The 25902-nt window shown below is 39.7% G+C and overlaps 3 protein-coding genes across 7 annotated transcripts; all 3 read right to left on the reverse strand.

Annotated features, from left to right (window-relative positions):
• Positions 1 to 17: 17 nt before the first annotated feature.
• LOC128232344 (putative threonine dehydratase) lies at positions 18 to 25168 on the reverse strand. Of its 5 annotated transcripts, none has more exons than XM_052945846.1 (10): positions 25089 to 25168; positions 17213 to 17322; positions 4467 to 4627; positions 4113 to 4246; positions 3734 to 3892; positions 3479 to 3546; positions 3212 to 3326; positions 2962 to 3087; positions 1517 to 1618; positions 18 to 337 (listed from the first exon to the last, which is right to left on the reverse strand). In XM_052945846.1, exons 3-10 carry the CDS (start codon positions 4603 to 4605, stop codon positions 191 to 193), a joined length of 990 nt encoding a protein of 329 aa, XP_052801806.1. In that variant the 5' UTR covers positions 4606 to 4627; positions 17213 to 17322; positions 25089 to 25168; the 3' UTR covers positions 18 to 190. The 5 variants fall into 5 exon arrangements, with proteins under 5 accessions (XP_052801806.1, XP_052801809.1, XP_052801805.1 ...); XM_052945849.1 differs by having other exon boundaries at positions 17216 to 17322; positions 25089 to 25162; XM_052945845.1 differs by lacking the exon at positions 25089 to 25168 and adding an exon at positions 18635 to 18764 and having other exon boundaries at positions 17216 to 17322.
• LOC128230989 (uncharacterized) lies at positions 18977 to 21650 on the reverse strand. The gene is made up of 3 exons (XM_052943413.1): positions 20786 to 21650; positions 19130 to 20458; positions 18977 to 19008 (listed from the first exon to the last, which is right to left on the reverse strand). Exons 1-3 carry the CDS (start codon positions 21648 to 21650, stop codon positions 18977 to 18979), a joined length of 2226 nt encoding a protein of 741 aa, XP_052799373.1.
• Positions 22179 to 24813, reverse strand: LOC128232343 (uncharacterized). Its single transcript, XM_052945843.1, has 2 exons — positions 24754 to 24813; positions 22179 to 24429 (listed from the first exon to the last, which is right to left on the reverse strand). The coding sequence occupies exon 2, from the start codon at positions 24203 to 24205 to the stop codon at positions 22190 to 22192; it is 2016 nt and encodes a 671-aa protein (XP_052801803.1). The 5' UTR covers positions 24206 to 24429; positions 24754 to 24813; the 3' UTR covers positions 22179 to 22189.
• Positions 25169 to 25902: the final 734 nt, after the last annotated feature.

A 25902-nucleotide genomic window follows, 5' to 3' on the forward strand; every position in this document is an offset into this window, starting at 1 on the left:
GATATTAAAAGAGAATACATGTTTGTGTGTTTTTATCATGATTATCATATCAGACATAAGCAAGAAATGTCTAAAGAAATTATTAGATGATCCTCGTGTCTTTCTTTAAACACAATTGCAAGTTCCCAACACAACCAAACAGTTTGTAAGTGTTGTCGACTGGAATCACCAGGCAATTTGTATAATGTCACTACGTTTTGTGCTGGTCCAAAATGTTTCTAAGAGTGTCCGTGGCAATATTCGCTCCACACAACACCAGCACAACTTTAGATCCCTTGAACCGGTCTTTATTTGCAAGATACGCAGCAACAGTAACACCGGCACTGCCTTCGATAATCTTAAAAAAGACAAGTGAAGATCATTTAGTCAAGGCAGAGCAAAGTTTATTTAAAGGACCATTCGCTACAATTGGAAAGTTTATTTAAAGGAACTATACCCCAGATTGGCACCAAAAAAGTTTATTCTTTAATGAATCTAAGGACAATTATTTAATAAAAAGTTTTACTCTTTGATATCATAATAGGAAAAAATACCAAAATGTAAAACAAATCGAGTCGAAGACCGGGTTCGAACCGGTGTCGCCAACAAGTCACAATGTCAGTTTTCGAAAATTTTCTTTTTCTTTCCCGCTATTTGATCAAACGGTGTATAGCCCCTTTAAATTGAGGGACAAATACAAGCCAAAAAAAAAGAAGAAAGTTTTGTTCTACATTGTCAAGTATGCAGCAAGCATGGTACATGTGTCCTTTTACATGTGGTGGGGTTTTGAGAGCTTTGACAATTAAAATCTGAATTTGACATTGAACTTTTGGTCGTGCACACTCCACACAACATGCATGTACTTAAAACATGTGCCAAGTAGTTCTAGAATCCCTCTGCTCATGCAAAGTTACAGTCCAGACACGACAAACTATACTGTTTACGCATGTATGCAGCATTTCATAATGACAAACCTGAAAGTGTTGCTGTTAACACGGACAAGAGGATGTGGGATTTTTGCACGCGACGCGTCACCTTTATGTACCGAACTTATGTGCCCAATAATTTCTAAATCCTTTGCCTAAAGTAACAGCTCGGACACCGCCAATATTTATCATGTGCATTCCAAAATGATCAAACTCTAAGTGTGACCTTGAACTTTGCGGCAGGGATGTGGGTCTCGCACATACCAATACACTTTTTAAATGACAAAGTACCAGCCCGGACATGACCAAATACATATGCATTTCATAATGACAAACCATGCATATGTATTTTAAAATTCCCTCCCTGCGTAGCAACGTAACAGTCCAGACACGGAAAGTCAGATGGACGGACAGTACGATTTAGGCCCTCCTTTCGGGACATAAGCAATGTGTTTTTAATATCTGGCCTTTCTCACAAACTTTGTACAAGCCCTTTTTAAAAAAAGGTGTCAAACAAAAGTCCGGCATGTCCCATCAACATCGGACACTTTTCTTGATAAACTCTTGGTTTCCCGTCGGATGTTCCTGCTTGATAGTTGCAGTTTTCCTACCTTGTGATGTGTGTTGAGAATGTGGTAGACGGCGTCCGAGATCTCTTGCTCTCCAACCAGAATCCAGTCGTCCACGTAGCGCGCGCACACCGGGAATGTCACCTGAAGAAACACACACTCACACACATATGCGATATTTATACGTGTTAAGAAGACGAATGTTTTGATGCTAGGCATGAAAGTAACCGCAATGTTTACACGCATAGGACACAACAAAACTTCCATATTTACAAAGATGTCCATGGTATGTTTTCCACCGAAAACAACCTTGGAGGTCACAAACTACTAAATACATTTCCTAAATTCTCAATTTGCACGCCAAAAGATTGATTACTAGTGCTTCACGATACCCAACACCATACATAGGAAGAAAGTTCCACATGTGAAGTAATCATTAAACAACGTAAGAAAATAAGTTCCATCTCGTATGAGAAAAATAAAATTAGTTGACCAAGTAACCATTGTGTATTCGATAAAGTGACCAAATCCGGTGAAGGTGTACAAACAATGCGCTGAGTGTATAGGGAATAAAAGTAGATGAAGCATGTTCAGCCTATTTTTGTAATTACAAATGATTCAGCTACTTCACCTATAAATATTGAAAGTATCCAATGGTCTGAGATGTTATTACCATGCTGTGATCCACTGCCATGGGTCAATTAACCGAAATAAGGCATGTAACAATGAGTAGGCACTTCCGTTTAAGTGTAATTTGCCCTGGATGTATATGGACGGTTAACAGTGTCAGGGTGCTAAACATTTAACTACACTGCAAGTAGATCATGTGGTTATTTTAATTTCGCAGTGAATCTAAGGAATTTACTCTTAGGAATATTAGTAAGTAATGCAATTATACACATGATTCGGATTTAATTTGAACTTAGTAATGCAAACTTCAAACTACAATGACTTAATATCATTATCATTTATTTTACGAACTACAAGAAAAAAATCATTTATAATGAGGGGATGACTATATAAAGTGCTCTAAACGTATAATATAGTCTATATAATAAAAACACAAGCAATAGATTGATGTAATTACTTGATGTGGACCTAATTACACGTTTATTTACAAACACATTGGAAATAGACATATATGTATTTATAATACCATTATTTTACAAAATGCCCAAAGTTTCCGAAGTTTGTGCCCAAGTCTGGTGGGGGGGGGGACTAGCAAAACTAGCACTTATATTGAAGAAAATTCTTAATAATAAGCATTTCAAAACATTTTCCTAAAAAACGTTGTTGAATCATATAGAATTTTGTTACTTTGACTCAACATATGAACTGTTTTAAGCTCATTATCATATCTGCAGATTCTCTAAAATATATTTCATCGGCGATATATGTCAAATATTACTTAAATCGGACATACATATTTCAATGTAAAATAATGCAATGGACTATAATGCTGAAATCAACAACGTAAAAATTCTTACAGCTTTATCCTCGACATCGCCGCTGGTGCCGTCCGATAGCGTGTCCAGTGACGGCTCGTGGACGATATGGCCCGCCTTAACGCTTTCATACATGACTTTGGAGTTCCGGGGCTGACACCCTATCACCTGCAACAGAAAACAACGGCAAATAGAAATATATACATACACATTTTTCGACAAAAATACCGTACAACTTTTTTTCCAGACTGATTTCAAACGTGATATTCGAATGTCCTGAAATTCCATATACCTGTATGTTTGGATTCCGGTGTTTAAGGTATGCCGCCGCTCCCCCGATGAAGCCGCCACCGCCGACCGCCACCAGCACATAGTCAACCTCCGGAAGGTCTTCGTATATCTCGTAACTGCAAAACGAGCGGTGTGTACAAGTAATGTCAGATTTATTTCTACTTATGATATTTATTCTTCATTTTTCGCTTAAACATCTTAAGTTTTAAAACAAGATTATTGATACCTTTGATTGTCAATATTGTGAGTCTATGTGAAAAGTACCTACCCAACCGTTCCGTTGCCCGCCATCACGTCGACATCGTTGTAAGGAGATATGTACGTTCTCCCGGTGCTCTGTTAAAATATATCGTCGTGGATTATTATCGTTAAACATGTTTCATTTGCTTTGGAAAATTCGTATATTAGCATTATTTCCTTGACCTTACTTAATCATTAACACCGACAATAATTTAGTAAATATTGCTTTTTCACATACATATACTACTAGCACAATTTATCGTTAATTGTTGTAACGCCAAACCTCCGCCGTATGTCTGGCCCTTATCTCGGCGTCAACACAGTCTTGACCGTACAGGGTGACGGTGGCTCCCAAGGACTGCAGTGCTGCTAACTTCGAGGGACACACGCCTTCCCGACAGAATATCTCCAGCGCGCATCCGCACGACCCACAGGCATACAGCTGCAAGTACTTCATCAAATATTTGTCCAACATACTTGAAATGAATGCTGAGTTATACTCTTTTAGACCGGGGGAATTTTATGTCATACAAAATGAGCGAGAAACAACATTTCATGGAGACAACGACATCCAACACCTACTGAGCTTAAATTTTCTTACAAGTTACAACACATTTAATCATCTTGCACAGCATAACATGCGGGGACAGAATATGACTTACACAGGCGAGACCGTGGTTTCCGGTCGAGGCCGTTGTGAAGCCCCGGGTCAGCACTTCCGGACTGGTTTTCTTAAGTGTCAATATCTTGTTAAATGCCCCGCGAACTTTAAACGACCCGGTTATTTGTTCGCTGTCTGCAACATAAACAATGTTAAAATGGCAGTGTTGTGTCATCACTTTTGATAGATGCCTGCCAATGTCATCGATTACCAAAAATAAAATTGAAATTCGACATATGAACGAAAACATTATCTGACTTTAAAATAACGACTCGGATGTGTATGCGCAACATGTTTTTTCAACGCTTTCAGAAAAAAAAAATGTTCTAAGCGTATATTGGTGTTATGCTTTTACCAAGTTTCAGGTAGACCTGTGTTGAGTCCTCAACGCTCAAGTATGATGAAAACATAAGCGGAGTCTTCCAGATTCTGGTGCGTATTCTCTCGTATGCCCGTGCCACCTCCTCACCAAGATTCTGGGTAGCATGTTCCATACTGTACCGTCGCGTGTCAATTCTATGCAACAAAAACATTGACGTGCAAATTATATACAAACGCTAAGTTTTTGTCGTAAACAATTTCGACATAATTTTCTAAACTTATTCTATCCTTTTTCATGATATTTGAAGACATAATTTATAAAAACAATACTATATCAACGAATTGAAAACGTTTCATGAGAGACCTAAACTAGGCAGTTAGTTGAGTCAAAAACAATGACATCAAAATTGTGTCAAACGTAAATTCTGGTAAAAGTTCGAATGTCTCTATAATAAAGAAGTTTATGTTTGTACAGATTGAACGAATGTCTTAATAAAGAGGTTTGTGTTTGTACAGATTGAACGAATGTCTTAATAAAGAGGTTTGTGTTTGTACAGATTGAACGAATGTCTTAATAAAGAGGTTTATGTTTGTACAGATTGAACGAATGTCTTAATAAAGAGGTTTATGTTTGTACAGATTGAACGAATGTCTTAATAAAGAGGTTTGTGTTTGTAAAGACTGGACTGGTCTCTGTCACGTTCGTATATACTTCTTTGACTATCCCTATGGATTGAGATCACGTTTTAAAAAATGCAATGAATGACCTACGGATGGATCAGACTTTTTATAGACAACAATGAATGACCTACACATGAATTTCACTTTTTAAAGACTGCCAGGAATGGCCTATGGATGGATCTCACTTTTTAAAGCCTGCAAGGAATGGCCTATGGATGAATCTCACTTTTTAAAGACTGCAAGGAATGGCCTATGGGTGAATCTCACGTTTTAAGACCGTAACGAATGGCCTATGGATGATCCTCACTTTTTAAAGACTGCAGAAAATGGCCTATGGGTGGATCTTACGTTTTAGTACCGCAATGAATGACCTACGGATGGATCACACTTTTTAAAGACTGCAAGGAATGGCCTATGAATGGATCTCACGTTTTAATACCGTAATGAATGGCCTACGGGTGGATCTCACTTTTTATAGACAACGTTTTACTACCGTAATAAATGATCACGTTTGTACAGAGTTCAATTAATACCCAACGGATGATGGATCTTACGTTTTTGACGGCAAGGAATATCCTACGGATATAATTGACTTATGTATAGAGTGAAATGATGTCATAGCGATGGTTTTCGCGTTTCTTTAGACTAAAATAAATGTCATTAGAATAAAAGTCATTATTGTAGAATGCATTAAAAAGACATTCAATCTAGTCTTTACAAACAAAAAAGACATGCAAATTCTATACAAACGTTAATTTTCTGTTCGATGGAATTCTCGTTCGTACAGACTGAAATGATTTTGTATGCGATGGTTTTTATGCTTCCGTGTACGTTCCATCGAAAGGTCAATCATTTCAGTCTGTGCAAATGTGAAATTCACTGATAGGTTATTCATTTCAGTCTCAAATACTATGTCATTCATTTCAGTCTCTAATGCTATGTCATTCATTTCAGTCTCGAATGCTATACCATTCATTTAACTCTTCAATGCTAGACCATTCAGTCTCCAAAGCTAGGCCATTCATTGCAGTCTCCAACGCTATGTCATTCATTTCGGTATCAAATGCTAGCTCATTCACTGCAGTCCCCAATGCCAGGACATTAATTGCAGTCCCCAATGCTAGGACATTCATTGTAGCCTCCAATGCTAGGCCATTCATTGCAGTCTCCAATGCTATGTTATTCATTGTAGTCTATGATGCTAGGTCATTCATTGCAGTCTCCGATGCTAGGTCATTCATTGCAGTCTCCAATGTTAGGTCATTCATTGCAGTCTCCAATGCTATGTTATTCATTGTAGTCTCTGCTGCTAGGTCAATTATTGCAGTCTCCGATGCTAGGTCATTCATTGCAGTCTCCAATGCTAGGTCATTCATTGCTGTATCCAATGCTAGGTCATTCATTGCAGTCTCCAATGCTCGGTCATTCATTGCAGTCTCCGATGCTAGGACATTAATTTCAGTCTCCATTGCCAGGTTATTTATTTAAGTCTCAAATGGTAGGTCATTCATTTAATTCTCCAATGTTGGGTCATTCATTCAAGTCTCCAATGCTAGGTCATTCATTCAAGTCCGCAATGCTAGGTCATTCATTTAGGTATCCGATACTAGGACATTCATTTAAGTCTCCAATGCTTGGTTATTTATTGCAGTCTCCAATGCTAGGTCTTTCATTGCAGTCTATGATGCTAGGTCATTCATTGCAGTCTCCGATGCTAGGTCATTCATTGCAGTCTCCAATGCTAGGTCATTCATTTCAGTCTCCAATAATAAGACATTCATTCCAGCTTTCAATGCTAGGTCATTCATTGCAGTCTCCGATGCTAGGACATTTATTTCAGTCTCCAATAATAAGTCATTAAATAAAGACTCCATTGCTAGGTCATTCATTGCAGTCCCCAATACTAGGTTATTCATTTTAGTCTCATAGGCTAGGTCATTCGTTGCAGTCTCCATTGCTAGGTCATTCATTGCAGTCTCCAATGCCAGGACATTCATTGCATTCTCCAATGCTAGGACATTCATTGCAGTATCCAACGCTAGGTCATTCAATTCAGTCTCCAATGCTAGGACATTTATTTCAGACTCCATTGCTAGGTCATTCATTGCAGTCTCCGATGCTAGGACATTCATTGCAGTCTCCATTACTAGGACATTCACAGCAGTCTCCATTGCTAGGTCATTCATTGCAGTCTCCAATGCCAGGACATTAATTGCAGTGACCATTGCTAGATGAAACTTGCAGTCACCAATGCCAGGTCATTCATTTGAGTCTCCAATGCTAGGACATTTATTTTAGTCTCCAGTTACAGGTCATGCATTTCAGTCTCCAATGCATGGACATTCATTGCAGTCTCCATTGACAGGGCATTCATTTCAGTAATCAGTGCTAGGATATTCATTTCAGACTCCAATGCTAGGACATTTATTTCAGTCTCCATTGTTTTGTTATTCATTCAGTCTCCAATGCTAGGATATTCATGGCAGTCTCCAATGCTAGGTTATTTATTCAGTCTCCGATGCTAGGTCTTTCATTGCAGTCTCTGATGCTAGGTCATTCATTGCGGTCCCCGATGCTAAGTCATTCATTGCAGTCTCCAATGCTAGGTCATTCATGGCAGTCTCAGATGCTACGTCATTCCAATAATAAGACATTCATTTCAGCTTCCAATGCTAGGTCATTCATTTCAGTCTCCGATGCTAGGACATTCATTTCAGTCTCCATTGCAACGTCATTCAAAAAAGACTCCATTGCTAGGTCATTCATTGCAGTCTCCGATGCTAGGACATTAATTTCAGTCTCCATTGCCAGGTTATTTATTTAAGTCTCAAATGCCAGGTCATTCATTTAAGTCTCTAATGCTTGGTTATTTATTGCAGTCTCCAATGCTAGGTCATTCATTGCAGTCTCTGATGTTAGATCATTCATTGCAGTCTCTGATGCTAGGTCATTCATTGCAGTCTCCAATAATAAGACATTCATTCCAGCTTCCAATGCTAGGTCATTCATTGCAGTCTCCATTGCCAGGATATTTATTTCAGTCTCAAATGCCAGGTCATTCATTTAATTCTCCAATGTTGGGTCATTCATTCAAGTCCGCAATGCTAGGTCATTCATTTAGATAACCAATATTAGGACATTCATTTAAGTCTCCAATGCTTGGTTATTTATTGCAGTCTCCAATGCTAGGTCGTTCATTGCAGTCTCCGATGCTAGGTCATTCATTGCAGTCTCCAATGCTAGGTCATTCATTTCAGTCTCCAATAATAAGACATTCATTTCAGCTTCCAATGCTAGGTCATTCATTGCAGTCTCCGATGCTAGGACATTCATTTCAGTCTCCATTGCTAAGTCATTAAATAAAGACTCCATTGCTAGGTCATTCATTGCAGTCTCCAATGCTAGGTCATTCATTTCAGTCTCATAGGCTAGGTCATTCGTTGCATTCTCCATTGCTAGGTCATTCATTGCAGTCTCCAATGCCAGGACATTCATTGCATTCTCCAATGCTAGGACATTCACTGCAGTCTCCAACGCTAGGTCATTTATTTCAGTCTCCAATGCTATGACATTTATTTCAGACTCCATTGCTAGGTCATTCTTGCAGTCTCCGATGTTAGGACATTCATTGCAGTCTCCATTGCTAGGACATTCACAGCAGTCTCCATTGCTAGGTCATTCATTGCAGTCTCCAATGCCAGGACATTAATTGCAGTGACCATTGCTAGATGAAACTTGCAGTCACCAATGCCAGGTCATTCATTTCAGTCTCCAATGCTAGGACATTTTTTTCAGTCTCCAGTTACAGGTCACGCATTTCAGTCTCTAATGCATGGACATTCATTGCAGTCTCCATTGTCAGGGCATTCATTTCAGTAATCAGTGCTAGGACATTCATTGGAGACGTCAATGCTAGGACATTTATTTCAGTCTCCATTGTTTTGTTATTCATTCAGTCTCCAATACTAGGACATTTATGGCAGTCTCCAATGCTAGGTTTTTTATTGCAATCTCCGATGCTAGGTCTTTCATTGCAGTTTCTGATGCTAGGTCATTCATTGCAGTCCCCGATTCTAGGTCATTCATGGCAGTCTCCGATGCTAGGTCATTCATTGAAGTCTACGATGCTATGTCATTCATTTCAGTCTCCAATAATAAGACATTATTTCAGCCTCATATGCTAGGTCATTCATTGCAGTCTCCGATGCTAGAACATTCATTTCAGTCTCCATTCCTAAGTCATTCAAAAAAGACTCCATTGCTAGGTCATTCATTGCAGTCTCCGATGCTAGGACATTCATTTCAGTCTCCAATAATAAGACATTCATTGTAGCCTCCAATGCTAGGCCATTCACTGCAGTCTCCAATGCTATGTTATTCATTGTAGTCTATGATGCTAGGTCATTCATTGCAGTCTCCGATGCTAGGTCATTCATTGCAGTCTCCAATGTTAGGTCATTCATTGCAGTCTCCAATGCTATGTTATTCATTGTAGTCTCTGATGCTAGGTCAATTATTGCAGTCTCCGATGCTAGGTCATTCATTGCAGTCTCCAATGCCAGGTCATTCATTTCAGTCTCCATTGCTAGGACATTAATTCAGTCTCCAATTACAGGTCATGCATTTCAGTCTCCAATGCATGGACATTTATTGCAGTATCCATTACCAGGGCATTCATTTCAGTATCCAGTGCCAGGACATTCATTTCAGACTCCATTGTTTTGTTATTAATTCAGTCGCCAATGCTAGGACATTCATGGCAGTCTCCACTGCTAGGTTATTTATTGCAGTCTCCGATGCTAGGTCTTTCATTGCAGTCTATGATGCTAGGTCATTCATTGCAGGCTCCGATGCTAGGTCATTCATTGCAGTCTCCAATGCTAGGTCCTTCATTGCAGTCTCCGATGCTAGGTCATTCTTTGAAGTCTACGATGCTATGTCAGTCATTTCAGTCTACAATAATAAGACACTCATTTCAGCTTCCAATGCTAGGTCATTCATTGCAATCTCCGATGCTAGGACATTAATTGCAGTCTCTATTGTTAGGACATTCATTGCAGTCTCCATTGCTAGGTCATTCATTGCAGTCTCCAATGCCAGGACATTAATTGCAGTGACCATTGCTAGATGAAACTTGCAGTCTCCAATGCCAGCTCATTCATTTCAGTCTCCATTGCTAGGACATTCATTGCAGTCTCCATTGCTAGGTCATTCATTGCAATATCCAATGCCATGACGTTAACTGCAGTGACCATTGCTAGATGAAACTTGCAGTCTCCAATGCCAGGTCTTTCATTTCAGTCTCCAATGCTAGGATATTTATTTCAGTCTCCAGTTACAGGTCATGCATTGCAGTCTCCATTGCCAGGGCATTCATTTCAGTATCCAGTGCTAGGACATTCATTTCAGACTCCAATGCTAGGGCATTCATTTCAGTCTCCATTGTTTTGTTATTCATTCAGTCTCCAATGCTAGGACATTCATGGCAGTCTCCAATGCTAGGTTTTTTATTGCAGTCTCCGATTCTAGGCAATTCATTGCAGTCTCTGATGCTAGGTCATTTATTGCAGTCTCCGATGGTAAGTCATTCATTGCAGTCTCCAATGCTAGATCATTCATTGCAGTCTCCGATGTTAGGTCATTCATTGAAGTCTACGATGCTATGTCATTGATTACAAGCTCCAATAATAAGACATTCATTTCACCTTCCAATGCTAGGTAATTCATCGCAGCCTCCGATGCTAGGACATTCATTTTCTATTCTCCATTGCTAAGTCATTCAATAAAGACTCCATTGCTAGGTCATTCATTGCAGTCTCCAATGCTAGGTCATTCATTGCAGTGTCCGATGCTATGTCATTCATTTCAGTCTCCAATAATAAGACATTCATTTCAGCTTCCAATGCTAGGTCATTCATTGCAGTCTCCGATGCTAGAACATTCATTTCAGTCACCATTGCTAAGTCATTCAATAAAGACTCCAAAAGAATCTTGATTTGAAAAGACAAGATGTGCGACCCACACCTTGATGTCCAGCATGGTCGTGTAAACCAGAGAAAATCATGTCATGAAACGCCTCTGGAAGAACAAGTTGATCAACCGGCAACACTATCCAAGCGGCGCAAGACGCCGTTATTTATATATAAACTCTGCCACTCTCTCAAGTATCTCCGTACAGGTTCCGGTTCTGACGCACATTGGCGTTTGGTTGGCTTATGTCCAGCTGTAACAATATTTAATACCCTAATACCTTGAAACGGTAAGATCTTTAGATTTTTCCAGTTTCCAATCTATGTAACAACATGTTTCCCAAGGAGGCGACGTATCAACGTGCTGTTCCAAGCTGTAGACTCAAAGGCAGGTAAGGCCTCAGATGATACTACAGAGGCCTGAAAAATTGCCTTAACTGCATCGTTAAAGACAGATTCCTTCTCTGGGTTGCGTGACAAGAAGTCAGCATCGATATTTGAACGACCAGGCCTGTACTGTAAACTTAAATTGTATGACGACAAGGCTGCGAGCCATCTGTGTGAAGTTGTGTCTAACTTTGCTGTGGACAGAACATATGTAAGTGGGTTGTTGTCCGTGCGAACCCTGAAGGAGTTACCATACAGATAATCATTGCACTTGTCCACCACTGCCCACTTCAGTGCCAGAAACTCTAGTTTGTGAGCAGGGTAGTTCCCTTTGTTTGGGCGTAAACCTCTACTAGCGTAAGCTACTACTCGGTCCTTCCCATCGTCCTGCACTTGATACAACACTGCTCTAAGACCAGAAGTGCTAGCATCGGTATTCAAAATGAAAGGGCGACTGAAATATGCATATGCAAGTACAGGTGGGGACAAAAGAAGACCAATCAGCTTGTCAAACGCGTTCTGATGTTCAGGACCCCAGACCCAAGGTGCAATGTCGCGTTTCGTTTTAGACGCCTTCGACCGCTTGTTGGTTGGGTGACCGACGAGTAAGTCGTTGAGAACCTTTGAGATCTATGAGAAGCCAGGAACAAAACGCCGATAATATCCAGCAAATTCCAGAAAACTACACAGTTCCTTTATATTGTTAGGAACTGGCCATTCTTTCAGAGCGCGGACTTTCTCCGGATCAGTTTCAACGCCAGATTCACTTACCACATGACCTAAGTATGTTACCCTTGGTAGAAAGAACTCACATTTCGAACCTTTGAACTTGAGCCCTGCTTCTTTCAGACGTTCAAAAACTGCCTGCAATCGCACTAAATGCTCAGTGAGAGTCTTCGAAAAAAAAATGATATCATCTAGATATATCAAACACTGGCGCAAGTGCAGTTGTCCCATGCATCTCTCAATCATTCTCTGATATGTCGCAGGTGCATTGGTACGCCCGAAGGCCATTCTATTACACTCACAAAAGCCTAGTGGACCAACAGAGAATGCTGTCTTCTCCTTGTCGGCCTCCTTCATTGCCACTTGCCAATACCCTGACCGTAAATCCAACTTGCTGACATAACGAAAGCCAGAAAGAGAGTCAATAGTCTCGTCTATACGAGGTAGGGCATATGCGTCTGGAATAGTACGCGAAATCAACTTGCGAAAGTCAATACAGAAGCGAAGAGAGTTATCTTTTTTCTCACCAGAACCACATTAGAGGAAAATGAACTCTTTGATGGGCGAATGGCACCCGCAGACAACATTTCCTGCAAGTGTTCCCTAACCTCCTCAAACATACTAGGGGGAATACGCCTATAGCTATCATTAAAAGGACGGGGATCTGTAAGATTTATTTCATGCTCAACCAGGTTTGTACATCCAAAGTCAGTCGGACCTGTGGAAAATATACTCTTCCAACCCTCGATGAATTGCCTAGCCTCAGCTCTATGATCTTCTGGAATGGTATCAGATGGAAGAGAAATTCCCAAATCCTCAATCGAAGCAGACTGATTTTCCTGCTGGGATGTATTTGAGTCCTCGAACGGATCTACAGTCCTTACAACATCAACCTCCTGCAACTTACAAATAGTAATCTTGGGTATGATCTTCACTGGCCTAACTGTCATGTTGAAGATCCGAACCGGTACTTTGGAGTAAGTACGGTTTGGTTTTACCTTTATCAACCGAGGACAACCATTGGCAGTGTTATTAGTGTCGACACCTTCAGTGACTACATGCATCATTTCGCCAACACCTCTCACTAGGCCGGTTATTACTCTGGCTTCATTTGGCTGTAGAGTAACTGGCTTGTCAATCAAAGCTTTCATTGGAACTGCATGTGAGTTTGACATAACTGAAAAAGCTTTCTTCCAGGCAAGACGTGCTGTTCTGATTCATCCACACCTTTGAAGTAACTGATCACATTCGTACCAATAACCAACGGTACAGTGTCAGTATAACGAGTGTCGGACACGATCAGCACAGGAACTGACACAGGTAATGGTGATATACAAGGAACAACTATGTCTACTAGACTAGTAGACAGGGATGGAATGGATACCAAATCGGTATCCGGATATTCGTATCAAGTATTCGAATACTATCCAGATACTCGTATCATATTGTTTTCATAATAAGTAAATTTCCTATTATATGTCACCCACCTTCTGTTATTTGACATAATTGTCCACTTAATTTATAATTCGTCATATGGCAATTTCACTTTTTCATTCATTCTTTCTCAGTCTTAATAATTTATAATGTTATAATCAACTCATTTTACGTCATAAAACTCATGATGAATACCACATAAACACCTCGCGAATTTGATAGTCACTTCGGCCGAGGTGGTTACTGCCACGTGCTTTCGAGTTTGTAATTTATCAGCAGGTTTCATGTTAAATGACGCTTCGGTTATTGATAGTCGGTTGTAATTTTATTTCAATACATTGTTTGATTTAATGCAATACCTACACTTTCTGCGGTGTTTTGTTATGAAGCGGAAAAGATAAGACGACAAAAAAACGATCTGATTTTTCTTTATTTACATGCGTGTACTTTTTTAATTTATCAATAAACTAAACATGTTTACATATCGTATGAAAAATAAAATACACTACACAAAATAAAACGTGAATAAATACTAAATAGGAAATAAATCATTTATATGTTTGATAATTTAATCAAACACTGTACACACACTACTTTCAAGTCCGAAATGTTCGAATACTTCACAACAGTTTTCATTCGATGTCGCACTTAATCGTACGCATGTTCTTGTTCAGAAACAATTCTTTAAATCCCTTATCTTGTGATTGGACGATCAATTCCTACGGATTAATGATCAATCCGTTTAATATCAACGGTATCAATTAGTGTCAATTAAGCACATCTGAGATCATAAAACAACACTTGTCATTGTAAACAAGGTCATAGAACTTCACAGGGTGCTGCACAAGGACACAATATCACGCCTTGTGCAAACACCCAATTAGCAGACGATTTGTGACACATACCCGCTTTGCGACAGACACTGTTGATCACCTGAAATATTTCATCTGAATTTTTTTTATAACAATTGCTATGTCTCTGCTAAGCTATTTCATTGAAATTTTAATTTTTAACGAATATTCGAATACCCATTTTGGTATCCGAATACTTGCGTGATATCCGGATATCCGGATACTCGGATACTCGCTTCCATCCCTACTACTAGAGCATAACCAACATAGGGTATTATGGCGTCGTTAGTACCGGTAACATTAAAATCTGAAATACTCAAAAGTTCTGGTAGCGGTTTAAGTGAATGAAAGAAAGACTCGCCTAGTGTTGTCACCATAGAACCCGTATCAATCTAACCGAGAGCTTCAACACCATTGACACTAACTGAAGTCTCGTTAGCATGGCCAACTAATCCTACTGCAGGGCCCAAAGCTGATGGCTCACCTCCTACTGACCCTTTGAGGGAGGAGCCTGCTTAAAGCACGAGCTTCTTTCCAACCTCACCAATCTCTTTCTTTGCTGTAGCCCCTTCTTTCCCGCTGCCTGGCTTTGGACCACCCCATGTTCTCGGTTTATACTCCGTCCTGCTCTTCTTCAACTCCTGAAGCTCTTTCTCCATGTATGATACTTTAGTGTTCATCGACTTCATCTGTGTTGTCAACTATTCGAGTTGTTTCATCAGCCTTGTCTCCATTCCCGCTGAGTACTGTCGCACTTCTGCATTTTTAACTGTGCTCACATTCGCTCCCCTGTCTCCCATAGTCCCCCTAATCTCACTCTCCTGACTGACCCTTGGCCCTCTCATGTCTTCTTCAATCTGTCTCAGCTCCCTCCTTAAACTCGTATAATCCCTCGTCGTTTCAAATTTGTACTTTGTTGCATTCTTCAAGTCTGTATCTCTCAGTCATGACCAAAGCTTGTTCCTACGCATCTCGTCCCTCATATCTCGGTCCAATCCAATATGGCTGCTACATAAAAGTTGCTCCCACCTTAAACTTTAGTCAACTCATTGTCTCTCTGGCAAGTAGTGTAGAACTGCTCCTTAAGTCGCTCCGACCTAGCAACACTCCCATAGGTGGCATCCATTTCCCTTAAAATATCAAAAATAGATGACCATTCGCCAAGATTTATGAGAACAGTACGAGCCTTGCCACTCAAACTGCTACGAACAGCTTCCAATAACGTGTTGTCTGAATACATACTGCTTCTGACGAGACAAATCACCACATACTTCCAATCAGCAGTCTATATCTTCCTTTTTACGTTCACTTGAGAACTGAGGAAGTTTAGGCACTCCGTGTGAAGGGACACCCATGAGGTAACCAGTGCCAGGGAAATTGGCCTGTGGATAATTACAATATTGAGGAGGATGGGGTTTCTCAGGAACTCGTTGCTGTAAATATGGTTTGTCAACTGCCTGCCTTGCATTAAAATGTTGCCTATCAACTCCAGCACCTAAGACACTATCGCATTCTGCTCGAGCTCGCATTTGTATCTGTGAAAGGCGATGCTCCCTTACTGTTGTATGTGTGCCAAACTGCTGTGATAAACCACCCTGACATCTACTCAACTTAGGTTGCTGACCTTCAGTTTCCACCAAGTACCCAGCCTGGATAACTCGGTCTAGACAATAGTCTATGTCATCATCACCATCTCTCCTACTATAATCTCCATCCATGATAACAGATCAGTGAGGAATGTAACAACTTAATGCACAAAAGTTAATATTTCAAAAGAGTGGGGAAGTGTGTAATAAATGGTATTTGTAAACCATGTTATGGTCAAAGAAGGGAGATGTGTAATACAAATAAGAAATTATTTTGCAAAGCCGGGAGTAATGTAATATCTTAACAATTCAACTGTTCTATTCAATCAAGTTGCCCTGTATGTGGCACCATACAAACACATTAATAAGTTTCATTTTATAACAAATAATAAATCTGTATTACTATCTAAACAGTCCAAAACAGTTAAATACTCATGAGTATTGTATTACTGATTAAATTTTACTCCTCATATTATAATTAAATAAATGACACAAATTTACCTGGTATTACCTTTTATGGTGTATTTTTAAACTTTATGAAATCAAATAACACCAACACATTTTTTATTAATATTTTTTCAATATTATTAATAATACAATAAATTCACAAAAATATCTTTCAATTAAACGTGCAGTCAATTTCAAACAAATACCTTTCTGCAACACAGCAAAATCTTACCATTCTTCTGAAATATCTTCAAATGCCCGTTTTAATTCAAAGTGAAACATAATTTCATAGTATAATGTATTTGTTTCACTAAGTATTCAACCCTTTATATTGCATTTGCTATCAACTCAATTTGCTGAAATGATTTATTTTCACCTTCACACTTATAAAAGAAAAGAAAAAAAAGAAAAAAAAGAATCCTTCAATATTTTCCAGATAAACCGCTTGGTCTACTATATCAGAGACAATAGCTCCAACAGGCCGTATGTGATAAACTAACAACTTTCTACAAGCACTACACACTAATGTATGATCTTAGTAATAATCCGCTAGCAATAAAGAAACTTAACTACCACAATTATTTGGAGGCGACAACTATGCTTATGTCTATTTCAAGAATTATATAAGATAATGAAAATTTAAATCTCAGAAAAAAGAGGTTAATAGTACTGTAGGATGATGTTTGTTAGCTCACTAACCACCTTAAGGTTACTGCAACCAAATGAACATCCCAGAATCCCACGACAAGGTAACTGTGCACTGCGATCCTCAGACTGTATGAACCACACAAAAATCTAGATGCCACAAACTAAAAAAAATAAACAACACAATTAATTACTTACACAAGAAAAACAACAATGCTATTCTGCCAGCTCTATTCTATAGCGGTACCGGGGGCACGTATTACTCAAGAGTGCAGATAGTGTAACCCTTTATTGATGAATCAAACGGTAAAAGACTGAAAAATATACAAACAGACATTGTTAAAGGTAATGACAGAAATGACACACATTCAATGAATTACATATACAAACACGTTTACAACAATGCCTAAAGCTTTTAGATTAAGAAATTAACAATGATATTTGAATGCTAATTGGTGTTTGGACTAATTGTACAGTACACTTTACAAGAGGTGAAATTAAATTGGTACGAAGTAACATAGGTACGGAAGTTTATACAAAATTTTAGAGCGGAACTCCTCATACAGCCTTAACCATTAATCACAGAAGTGAAAAATCATGCAAGTAAGACATACAATCAATAAAATATAGAAACTTACACTGTGAGGGGGCATGAATTGACTAAAATTGAGATTGCGGGAAAATTTCTCCCATTAAAGTAAGTACAAGTTGAGTGAATAAATTCATACCATTTTCAAAGGTTACACAGCACTATTAGTTTTCTTCTATAAACTGTGAATATCGAGAGGGGTTCAGAACACTCCCCGTCTGATATTTAACTAATATCACCCATTAATAATATATGAGGGTACAACTTAAATCAAACAAACACAACTTTTTTGTAACACACACACATCGACTAGAGACTTAAAGTGTAATACTGTATAATGAGCATAAACATACAGTTACATAGAGTTTGACATAAAACTGACAAGTTACTAAATGCTAAAAAATGATAATCAACCTCATATACAAGTACATAAAACCTGACCTAAGGTGTACTTAGTCTTATAAGTACAAGGTGATTCCTAACAATCTGGATTTAGTATAAAGTATGTAAACCACTGTACGCATTTGCAATTAAAAAACAAACTGAAATCTTATTTACATTGATTCAGTATAGGAAAATACTTTTAGGATGTCAAATATGAACCTTAATCAAAATACAACACATAAAATCCATATCTATTTGAAAAGTCACATAAATGGCAGTGTTAATACAAGTTGAACTTAATCACTCGGCATTAACAAGTAATACCATCTCAACAATTGGTCGAACATAGCTCACTAGTTTGTCATCTTTGTAGACCAATACTTCTACTTTACGAACTTTCTCATCTGAACTAGGGAACACTTTGTTAACACGAGCGATAGGCCAGTAAATACGACTGACCGATTTGTCTCTCAGCAAAACAATGTCACCAACACGAATATTACCTTCATCGTGGTTCCACTTCCTCCTCGGCTGTAACGTCAGTAAATACTCCTTCCGCCAACGACACCAGAATGTATCTGCAAGATGTTTGACTCGTTTCCACTGACTACGTAGCATGTCCTTGGCATCCATCTGACCCAGGGGTTGTTCATCTGTGCCGGTCTTTGAGGTAAGTATCGTAGACGGAGATAACACTTCGGGTACGTCAGAGTCAATAGAGACAGGTACCAATGGGCGTGAATTAACAATGGCACAAGCTTCCGCCATTAGTGTCACAATGACGTCATGAGTCAGATTCTTGACGTCACTTAGCATCGAATCCAATATGCGACGAACAACACCAATCATGCGCTCCCAGGCACCGCCCATGTGGGAGCTGTGGGGTGTGTTAAATTTCCATACAACACCATTATCATACAAGAACCTTTTCACATCTCCTTGTTCTACTTGTATTGCCTTCATATTGAGTTCGTCGACAGCCCCAACGAAATTTGTACCTCTGTCGGAGTAGAACTCCTTGACCTTGCCACGAATGGAAACGAAGCGACGCAAAGCGTTGATGAATGCAGATGACGAAAGCTCTTCGACCACTTCGATGTGAATCGCACGAACAATCATACAAGTGAAAAGCACTGCCCATCGCTTACTGCTTGCCTGCCCTCCTTTAGTGCGTCTGGTAGAAACCTGCCATGGGCCAAATGTGTCTACACCTACGTAAGTAAGTGGTGGTGCTTCACTGAGTCTGCAGGAAGGTAGTTCAGCCATCTTCTGTGTTTGCAGATTGCCCCGAAGCTTGCGGCACTTGACGCACTTGAATATGAACGATGAAACTCGACCACTACCCCCAGTGATCCAGAATCCGGCCTTCCTGACAGCACCTGCAGTGAAATGTCTTCCCTGGTGTTGCACGCTCTCGTGATAATGGCGTATTAGTAAGACAGAAATGTGATGATCACCTGGTATGATTATTGGGTTTTTCTCACAAGTAGAAAGACTACTCCGACTCAAGCGACCTCCTACTCTCAACAAACCGTCTTCGTCTAGATACGGGTCTAGTTGCAGTATGTGACTTTGCTTGGAAACTGGCTTTCCTAACTTGAGGCAGTCTAGTTCCTTCAAATAGCTCTCGGCTTGGACTACTTTGATGATGAACTTTTCGGCCTTTTGGTACGATGGTACCTCTTTATGTTGAGATTTTGCTTGGTCCTTTTCCACAAAGTGTTGAAGGTATGCGATAGCTTGCACTAGGCGCCTCCACTCAGAGAAACGCGAAAAGCGTTCAGAACCAAGACGGCTTTTAATTGCTGACTTAGAGACATTGACATCGACTCTCAACTCTTTGTCGTGTTCTGGTTCGACAAGATGATACGTTTCGCTGTCAACACTGTTCTCACTGGTCAAATGTGTGGGTCCTTGGAGCCATGCACTATTCATAAGGTCTGATGCTGCAAGACCACGGGTAGCGCAATCAGATGGGTTCAGTTTGGTACAAACGTATCGCCACTGTGCTGGTTTGGTTGAACGCCGTATTTGCTCTACACGATTGCTGACATAAGTATGAAATCTGCGCGTGTTGTTGTTGATGTACCCTAGGACAACCATACTGTCTGTGTGAAATGTAAATGTCTCAATAGAAATTCCCAAGTGTTCTGCTACAGTTTGTGCTATTTCTACGGCCATGACTGCAGCGCTTAGTTCCAACCTGGGGATGGTGTGTCCGGCAATGGGTGCAACCTTAGACTTGCCCAATAGGAACCCAATTTGTGGGGTGTCGGATTCAAAGGTGAGTAAATAAGCCACCGCAGCAATTGCTTGTTCTGAAGCATCTGAGAAGATGTGGACACTACTCGGATGTTACGTAAAGCCTTTCTCAGAGTATGTACGACATATACGAACTGCCTTCAGATCAGGTAGAGTGTTCACCCAAGATTTCCATGTCGTCGACATTGTATCAGGTAATGGTTCATCCCACCCTTGTGTACTGGAGGTCAGGTCTCTCATGATTAATCTCCCTTGGATAGTCACCGGTGCTAGAAATCCAACAGGATCAAAAATACTATTGATCAAAGACAATACACCCCTTCTGGTGAAACGTGTTTCTTCTGGCGAGACTGTAAATATGAATGTATCATCGTTCAGATCCCACTGCAAACCAAGACTTCTTTGCACAGGCAAAGTTTCGTTCTTTATGTCGATTCCTAGGAGACCCTTTGCTAATTCATCTAACGGAAAAGCGAGCATAACCTCATCACAATTTGAAGCTATTTTGTGCAGATATAGCCCATGTGCCTGTAGGTCGTTTTGTGTAAGTTTAAGCAAACTCACAGCGTTGGCTGGGTTTGTTAACGAGGTCAGGGCATCATCCACATAGAAGTTGTTGGTAACGAATGACACAACGTCGCTGTCACTGTACTCCACTGATTTTCTCAGCCCATACGTGGCGATAGCCGGGGACGGGCTGTTCCCGAACACTTGTACGCACATCCTGTATTCAGTTAGAGCCTTCTTAGGATCGTTGTCTTCGTACCGGAGAAATCGTAGATAATCCCTGTGGTCCTCTCTGACGTTGAAACAGTAAAACATTTGTTGAATATCGGCGGTAATCGCAACTGGTTCTTTGCGAAACCGTAGAAGCACACCAAGAAGACTGTTAGTGAAATCTGGACCAGTGAGCAGCACATCGTTGAGCGAAATTCCGCAATGTTTTGCCGATGAGTCGAAAACGCACCTTATTTGGCCTGGCTTCTGTGGGTGCGTTACGCCAAAAACAGGTAAGTACCAACACTCTTGGTCAGGCAGTAAAGTTGGAGCCAGTTCAGCGTGGCCGTTTTCAAAGACCTTTTCCATGAAATTGGTGAACATTTTTCTTTTATTCTCGTCTTTTCTCAAGTTGTAGTCCAACGTCTTCGCCCGCCGTTCTGCAGCAACGCGGTTGTTTGGAAGCCTTGGTCTGTCTTTTCTGAATGGTAAAGGCGCAAACCATTTACCAGAGGTTTCCTTCTTGAATTCTGTTTCCATTTTGGCCATAAACTCCCTATCATCATTCGAAAGGCCTGGCTTGTTGTCATCCTGAGTTCTCTTAAAAATGGCATCTTCGCGTACTGCCTGCGAACATTTACCTGGACATTGGTAAACGTGTAAACCATTATGGCATGGCGTAAGAACAGATTCTCTGCCATCACTAAACAGATATGTTTTCTTTACATTCACATAATAACTTCTATGGATGTTGCCTAAACATGCTTCGCCAACAATATCCCATCCGAGAGGTAACTTCTGCGCATATGGGGCACCGCGTGGGCCAATCTTCTGGTCAAGTACATGGTGGGCTTCTAACAGATCCCTACCAATCAATATACTAATTTTCGCGTTGTTGTCCAGAGGAGAAATTTTAACGTCTCGGAGATGAGAATGGGACATAGCCACTCCGGGGGTTGGGATTTCGCTCCTCACGTTTGGTATGTTTTGACATTCTAATAAGCTGAAAAACTCGAACATCGTGAGATTGTCAAGGCTTGCTACCACACATCCCTCTGCTATTCGTGCATTAACGACTGTTAGGCGGAACAAGATCCAAGGGTATATTCAGTCATCGTTGCATTTAGGTCTAGCAAATCAAACAGCTCTGGTCCTGCTAGAGACCTGTTGCTCTGAACATCGATCATGGCATAAACTTTAATTTGATTTTGAGGCCGATTCTTTTTGTAAACGTTAACGAGAACCAATTTCGCGCATGACTTCCCCTTGAATTCTGCATTCTCGCAGACACGAGTGGACTTGCTTGCAACTACATGTTTCTTAGTTTCCTCCCCGCCATGACTTTCTCTAGGCTTGTAAGTGAAGTGCATCACCATACAGTGCCTATCGCTTCCACATTCTTCACATTTCACGTTTGAGTTACAGTTTTTGTACATATGGGAAGGAGACAGGCATCTGAAACATAACTGGTTCTCTTTTAATAACTGTTTCTTATTCTCTTGGTTCATTGCTTTGAAAGCATTACATACTCTCAAACTATGTTTAGTCTTGTGTATTGGACACTTTTCTTGAGGGCGTTCTTCAATCTGTCCATGCGTTGACTGCACACGATCGTTGACCTCTGTTTTTCTCGAAAATACTTTCTGTTGCAACGTTTTATGCGTTGCTTCAATATGATCAAACATTAAACCAGGGTTATTCTTGATACGGGCTATTTCATTGAGGAACTTCACAAGCTCTTTGAATGGAGGGAACACGGCTTCGTGTTGGGCTTTATACTTCGCGGCGCGAGTAACCCACTTCTCTCTCAAACTATGTGGCAACTTCATAACGATCTTATTCACTCCCGACGATGAATCGTATACTGCCAGTAACGCCGAGTATCTAGGATTCTCTTTCAGGGACTCAATTTCTGCTGCTATATCGGCAAGTTCATACAGTTTCTTTTTATCTTTGTTCGTCAGATTTGGGAATTGTGATAATTTCTTAGACAAAGTGCTTTCAATCTGCTCCGGAGTGCCATAACGCTCTTCTAACCTTCCCCATATTCTCTTTACCCCTTGAGGGAGGTCGTGAATGTTAGCCGCGCGAATGGTGACTGCGTACTGTCTGGATTTCGTTCCGAGCCATTTTAACAACAGATCTAACTCTTCCACCGGTGTAACATCCAGTTCTGTAAGAACCGTCTGGAAGCTCTGTTTCCATATTGGAAATGTTTCTGGTCGATCGTCATATTTGTATAAGCGGCTTAACAAAAGGTCCTTTTTCAACATGAATTTGCTCAATTGACCATGGTCACATTTATCTGTATGGACAGACGGTTGAGTGTTAAATGGTGGTAAAGGTTCATAAAACGACGAAGTGAGCTGACCAGGCTGAAACAATGGCGGTTCAAACTGTGGTTCCGTACGTCGCGGAAGCTCAATATCTGGCTGCATCCGTGAAGTTTGTTCGACAAACTGTAAAACACGATCAGTTTTATCAGTCGCCTTAAACGGGAGCTGTTGTAATGTTACTGAGTGCGTTCCTGAAGCTTCTCTCTCTAGCACTTCCGCTTCAGCGAGGGCGGCCGCTGCCTCTTTTTCTTCTTTTAGCACAAAAAGTTCTGCTTTAATATGAGCTTCTTGTTTCATGAGCTCAGCTTGGCGTTGGGCATAGACGACCTTTGCCTTTGCGGCCTCAGCCTTTGCCAGTTTACGTGAAACGACCCTTGATCTGCTCGACGAACCACTTTTGATAGATGAAGTTTCATTCATAGTGTCCAACTTAGTGTTTATCTGGCATAAGAAACGATCAACTTGATTATACACTTCATAGACAGTTTTTTCCAAGTTTGATAACTCGAGATTGCTTTGTTCAGTGTTAGTTCTTCTCGAGTAGTCTTGAAATTCTTTATCAATGGTTTTGAGTTGACTTAATGTTTGTTCTATATTCCCTCTGAGAGTGTGTAGCTCACTGCGATTGTAACTTGAAATATTATACTTGGTGAATTGAATCACTTGATCACACAGAGGCTGAAGCTTGTTATTAAAGTCAGTAACAGTTTTATTGTAGATCTCCATTGCTTTGTATGTTAACTTCTTAACTCGGGACATAAGTCTGTATGGAACATGGAGTCAGTTTATTCGTATGATGTCGACACGTTCTTCTGATGATCCGTGTGAAAGAGGTTCGATGACAGGCTGTCATCTATCATCGGCGTCCGTTGCCCATTTCTTTTACTATTCTGCCAGCTCTATTTTATAGCGGTACCGGGGGCAGGTATTACTCAAGAGTGCAGATAGTGTAACCCTTTATTGATGAATCAAACGGTAAAAGACTGAAAAATATACAAACAGACATTGTTAAAGGAAATGACAGAAATGACACACATTCAATGAATTACATATACAAACACGTTTACAACAATGCCTAAAGCTTTTAGATTAAGAAATTAACAATGATATTTGAATGCTAATTGGTGTTTGGACTAATTGTACAGTACACTTTACAAGAGGTGAAATTAAATTGGTACGAAGTAACATAGGTACGGAAGTTTATACAAAATTTTAGAGCGGAACTCCTCATACAGCCTTAACCATTAATCACAGAAGTGAAAAATCATGCAAGTAAGACATACAATCAATAAAATATAGAAACTTACACTGTGAGGGGGCATGAATTGACTAAAATTGAGATTGCGGGAAAATTTCTCCCATTAAAGTAAGTACAAGTTAAGTGAATAAATTCATACCATTTTCAAAGGTTACACAGCACTATTAGTTTTCTTCTATAAACTGTGAATATCGAGAGGGGTTCAGAACAAATGCATAACATATATTTTCCAAATTTCCAATCAATAATTTATGACATAAAACAAAAATAAACACTTTCCTGAATACTGTCTTAACTGTAGTTGAACTCCACTAAATAATATAAATGTTCTCTGAAGATGTCAGCTGTCAAATTTTACAAATGTAAACAAATCATCCGAAGTACCGGTATAGTTGTCAATCTGAAGAAATGAAGTATTCCAAGGTTGTCAATTACTGAGCTCAGTTTAGTTTGATAATGTCTCTAGATACTTAACTAATTAGACCTTTTATACCTGTAAAAACTTGTCTAAATATCCAAAATGAAAACAAACTCTACACCACTCTACATGTAGGCGGAATTCCATATATCTAAAACAGGAGGGAGTTTGGGCGATACTATTTCCCGGTCCCGGTCTCATCATGAGCGCAATTTTTCATTGTTAAAGTATTTTACAATCGGGTCATTTAATGAGTGGAGTGATCACGCCCCGTTATATTTTTCACTACATTGTAACAATAAAACACCTAAGCTTAATAAATACAATGATGTTAAGTATAGATGGAATAGTAATTGTAAAGCTCAGTTTCGAGCAGGAATTATTTCTATGTTACCACAATTTAATACTGTTGTTAGTCAAATTGATTGTACAAATAAGGAATCTGTTAATAATGTTGTAAATTCGTTCACAAATATTGTTCGGAGTGTGGCGGATCCTTTATTCTCCAAACAATGTACGTTTAGTGATTTACCTGTATTTGACAACGATGATTGTATGAGAAATGCAGATTGGTTTGATGTGGATTGTATAAATGCACGAACTTGTTATTTAGATGCTTTGAAATTGTATAATGCTAATAAGAATGATGAAAGTCGTTTGATATTATGTCAAAAGAGAAAGTTATATAAAGATTTGATCCGTAGAAAAAAAGGCCAAATGTATAGACGTAAAATGCAGGAAATAGAAAATTTGAAGACACACTCGCCAAAAGATTTTTGG

This window comes from Mya arenaria, chromosome 4 (assembly GCF_026914265.1).
Source record: "Mya arenaria isolate MELC-2E11 chromosome 4, ASM2691426v1".
Classification (NCBI taxonomy): Eukaryota; Metazoa; Mollusca; class Bivalvia; order Myida; family Myidae; genus Mya; species Mya arenaria.

Coding starts and splice junctions, on each gene's coding strand:
- LOC128232343 (XM_052945843.1), bottom strand. CDS start 24,205: ATGTCCCGAGTTAAGAAGTTAACATACAAAGCAATGGAGATCTACAAT.
- LOC128230989 (XM_052943413.1), bottom strand. CDS start 21,650: ATGGAAACAGAATTCAAGAAGGAAACCTCTGGTAAATGGTTTGCGCCT. Junction 20,459..20,785: donor GCCTGTGCAAAGAAGTCTTG/GTTTGCAGTGGG, acceptor ACATCTTCTCAG/ATGCTTCAGAACAAGCAATT. Junction 19,009..19,129: donor GGAGTTCTACTCCGACAGAG/GTACAAATTTCG, acceptor CACACCCCACAG/CTCCCACATGGGCGGTGCCT.
- LOC128232344 (XM_052945844.1), bottom strand. Junction 4,247..4,466: donor ACAGGTCTACCTGAAACTTG/GTAAAAGCATAA, acceptor TTTATGTTGCAG/ACAGCGAACAAATAACCGGG. Junction 3,547..3,733: donor GGGCCAGACATACGGCGGAG/GTTTGGCGTTAC, acceptor ATATTTTAACAG/AGCACCGGGAGAACGTACAT.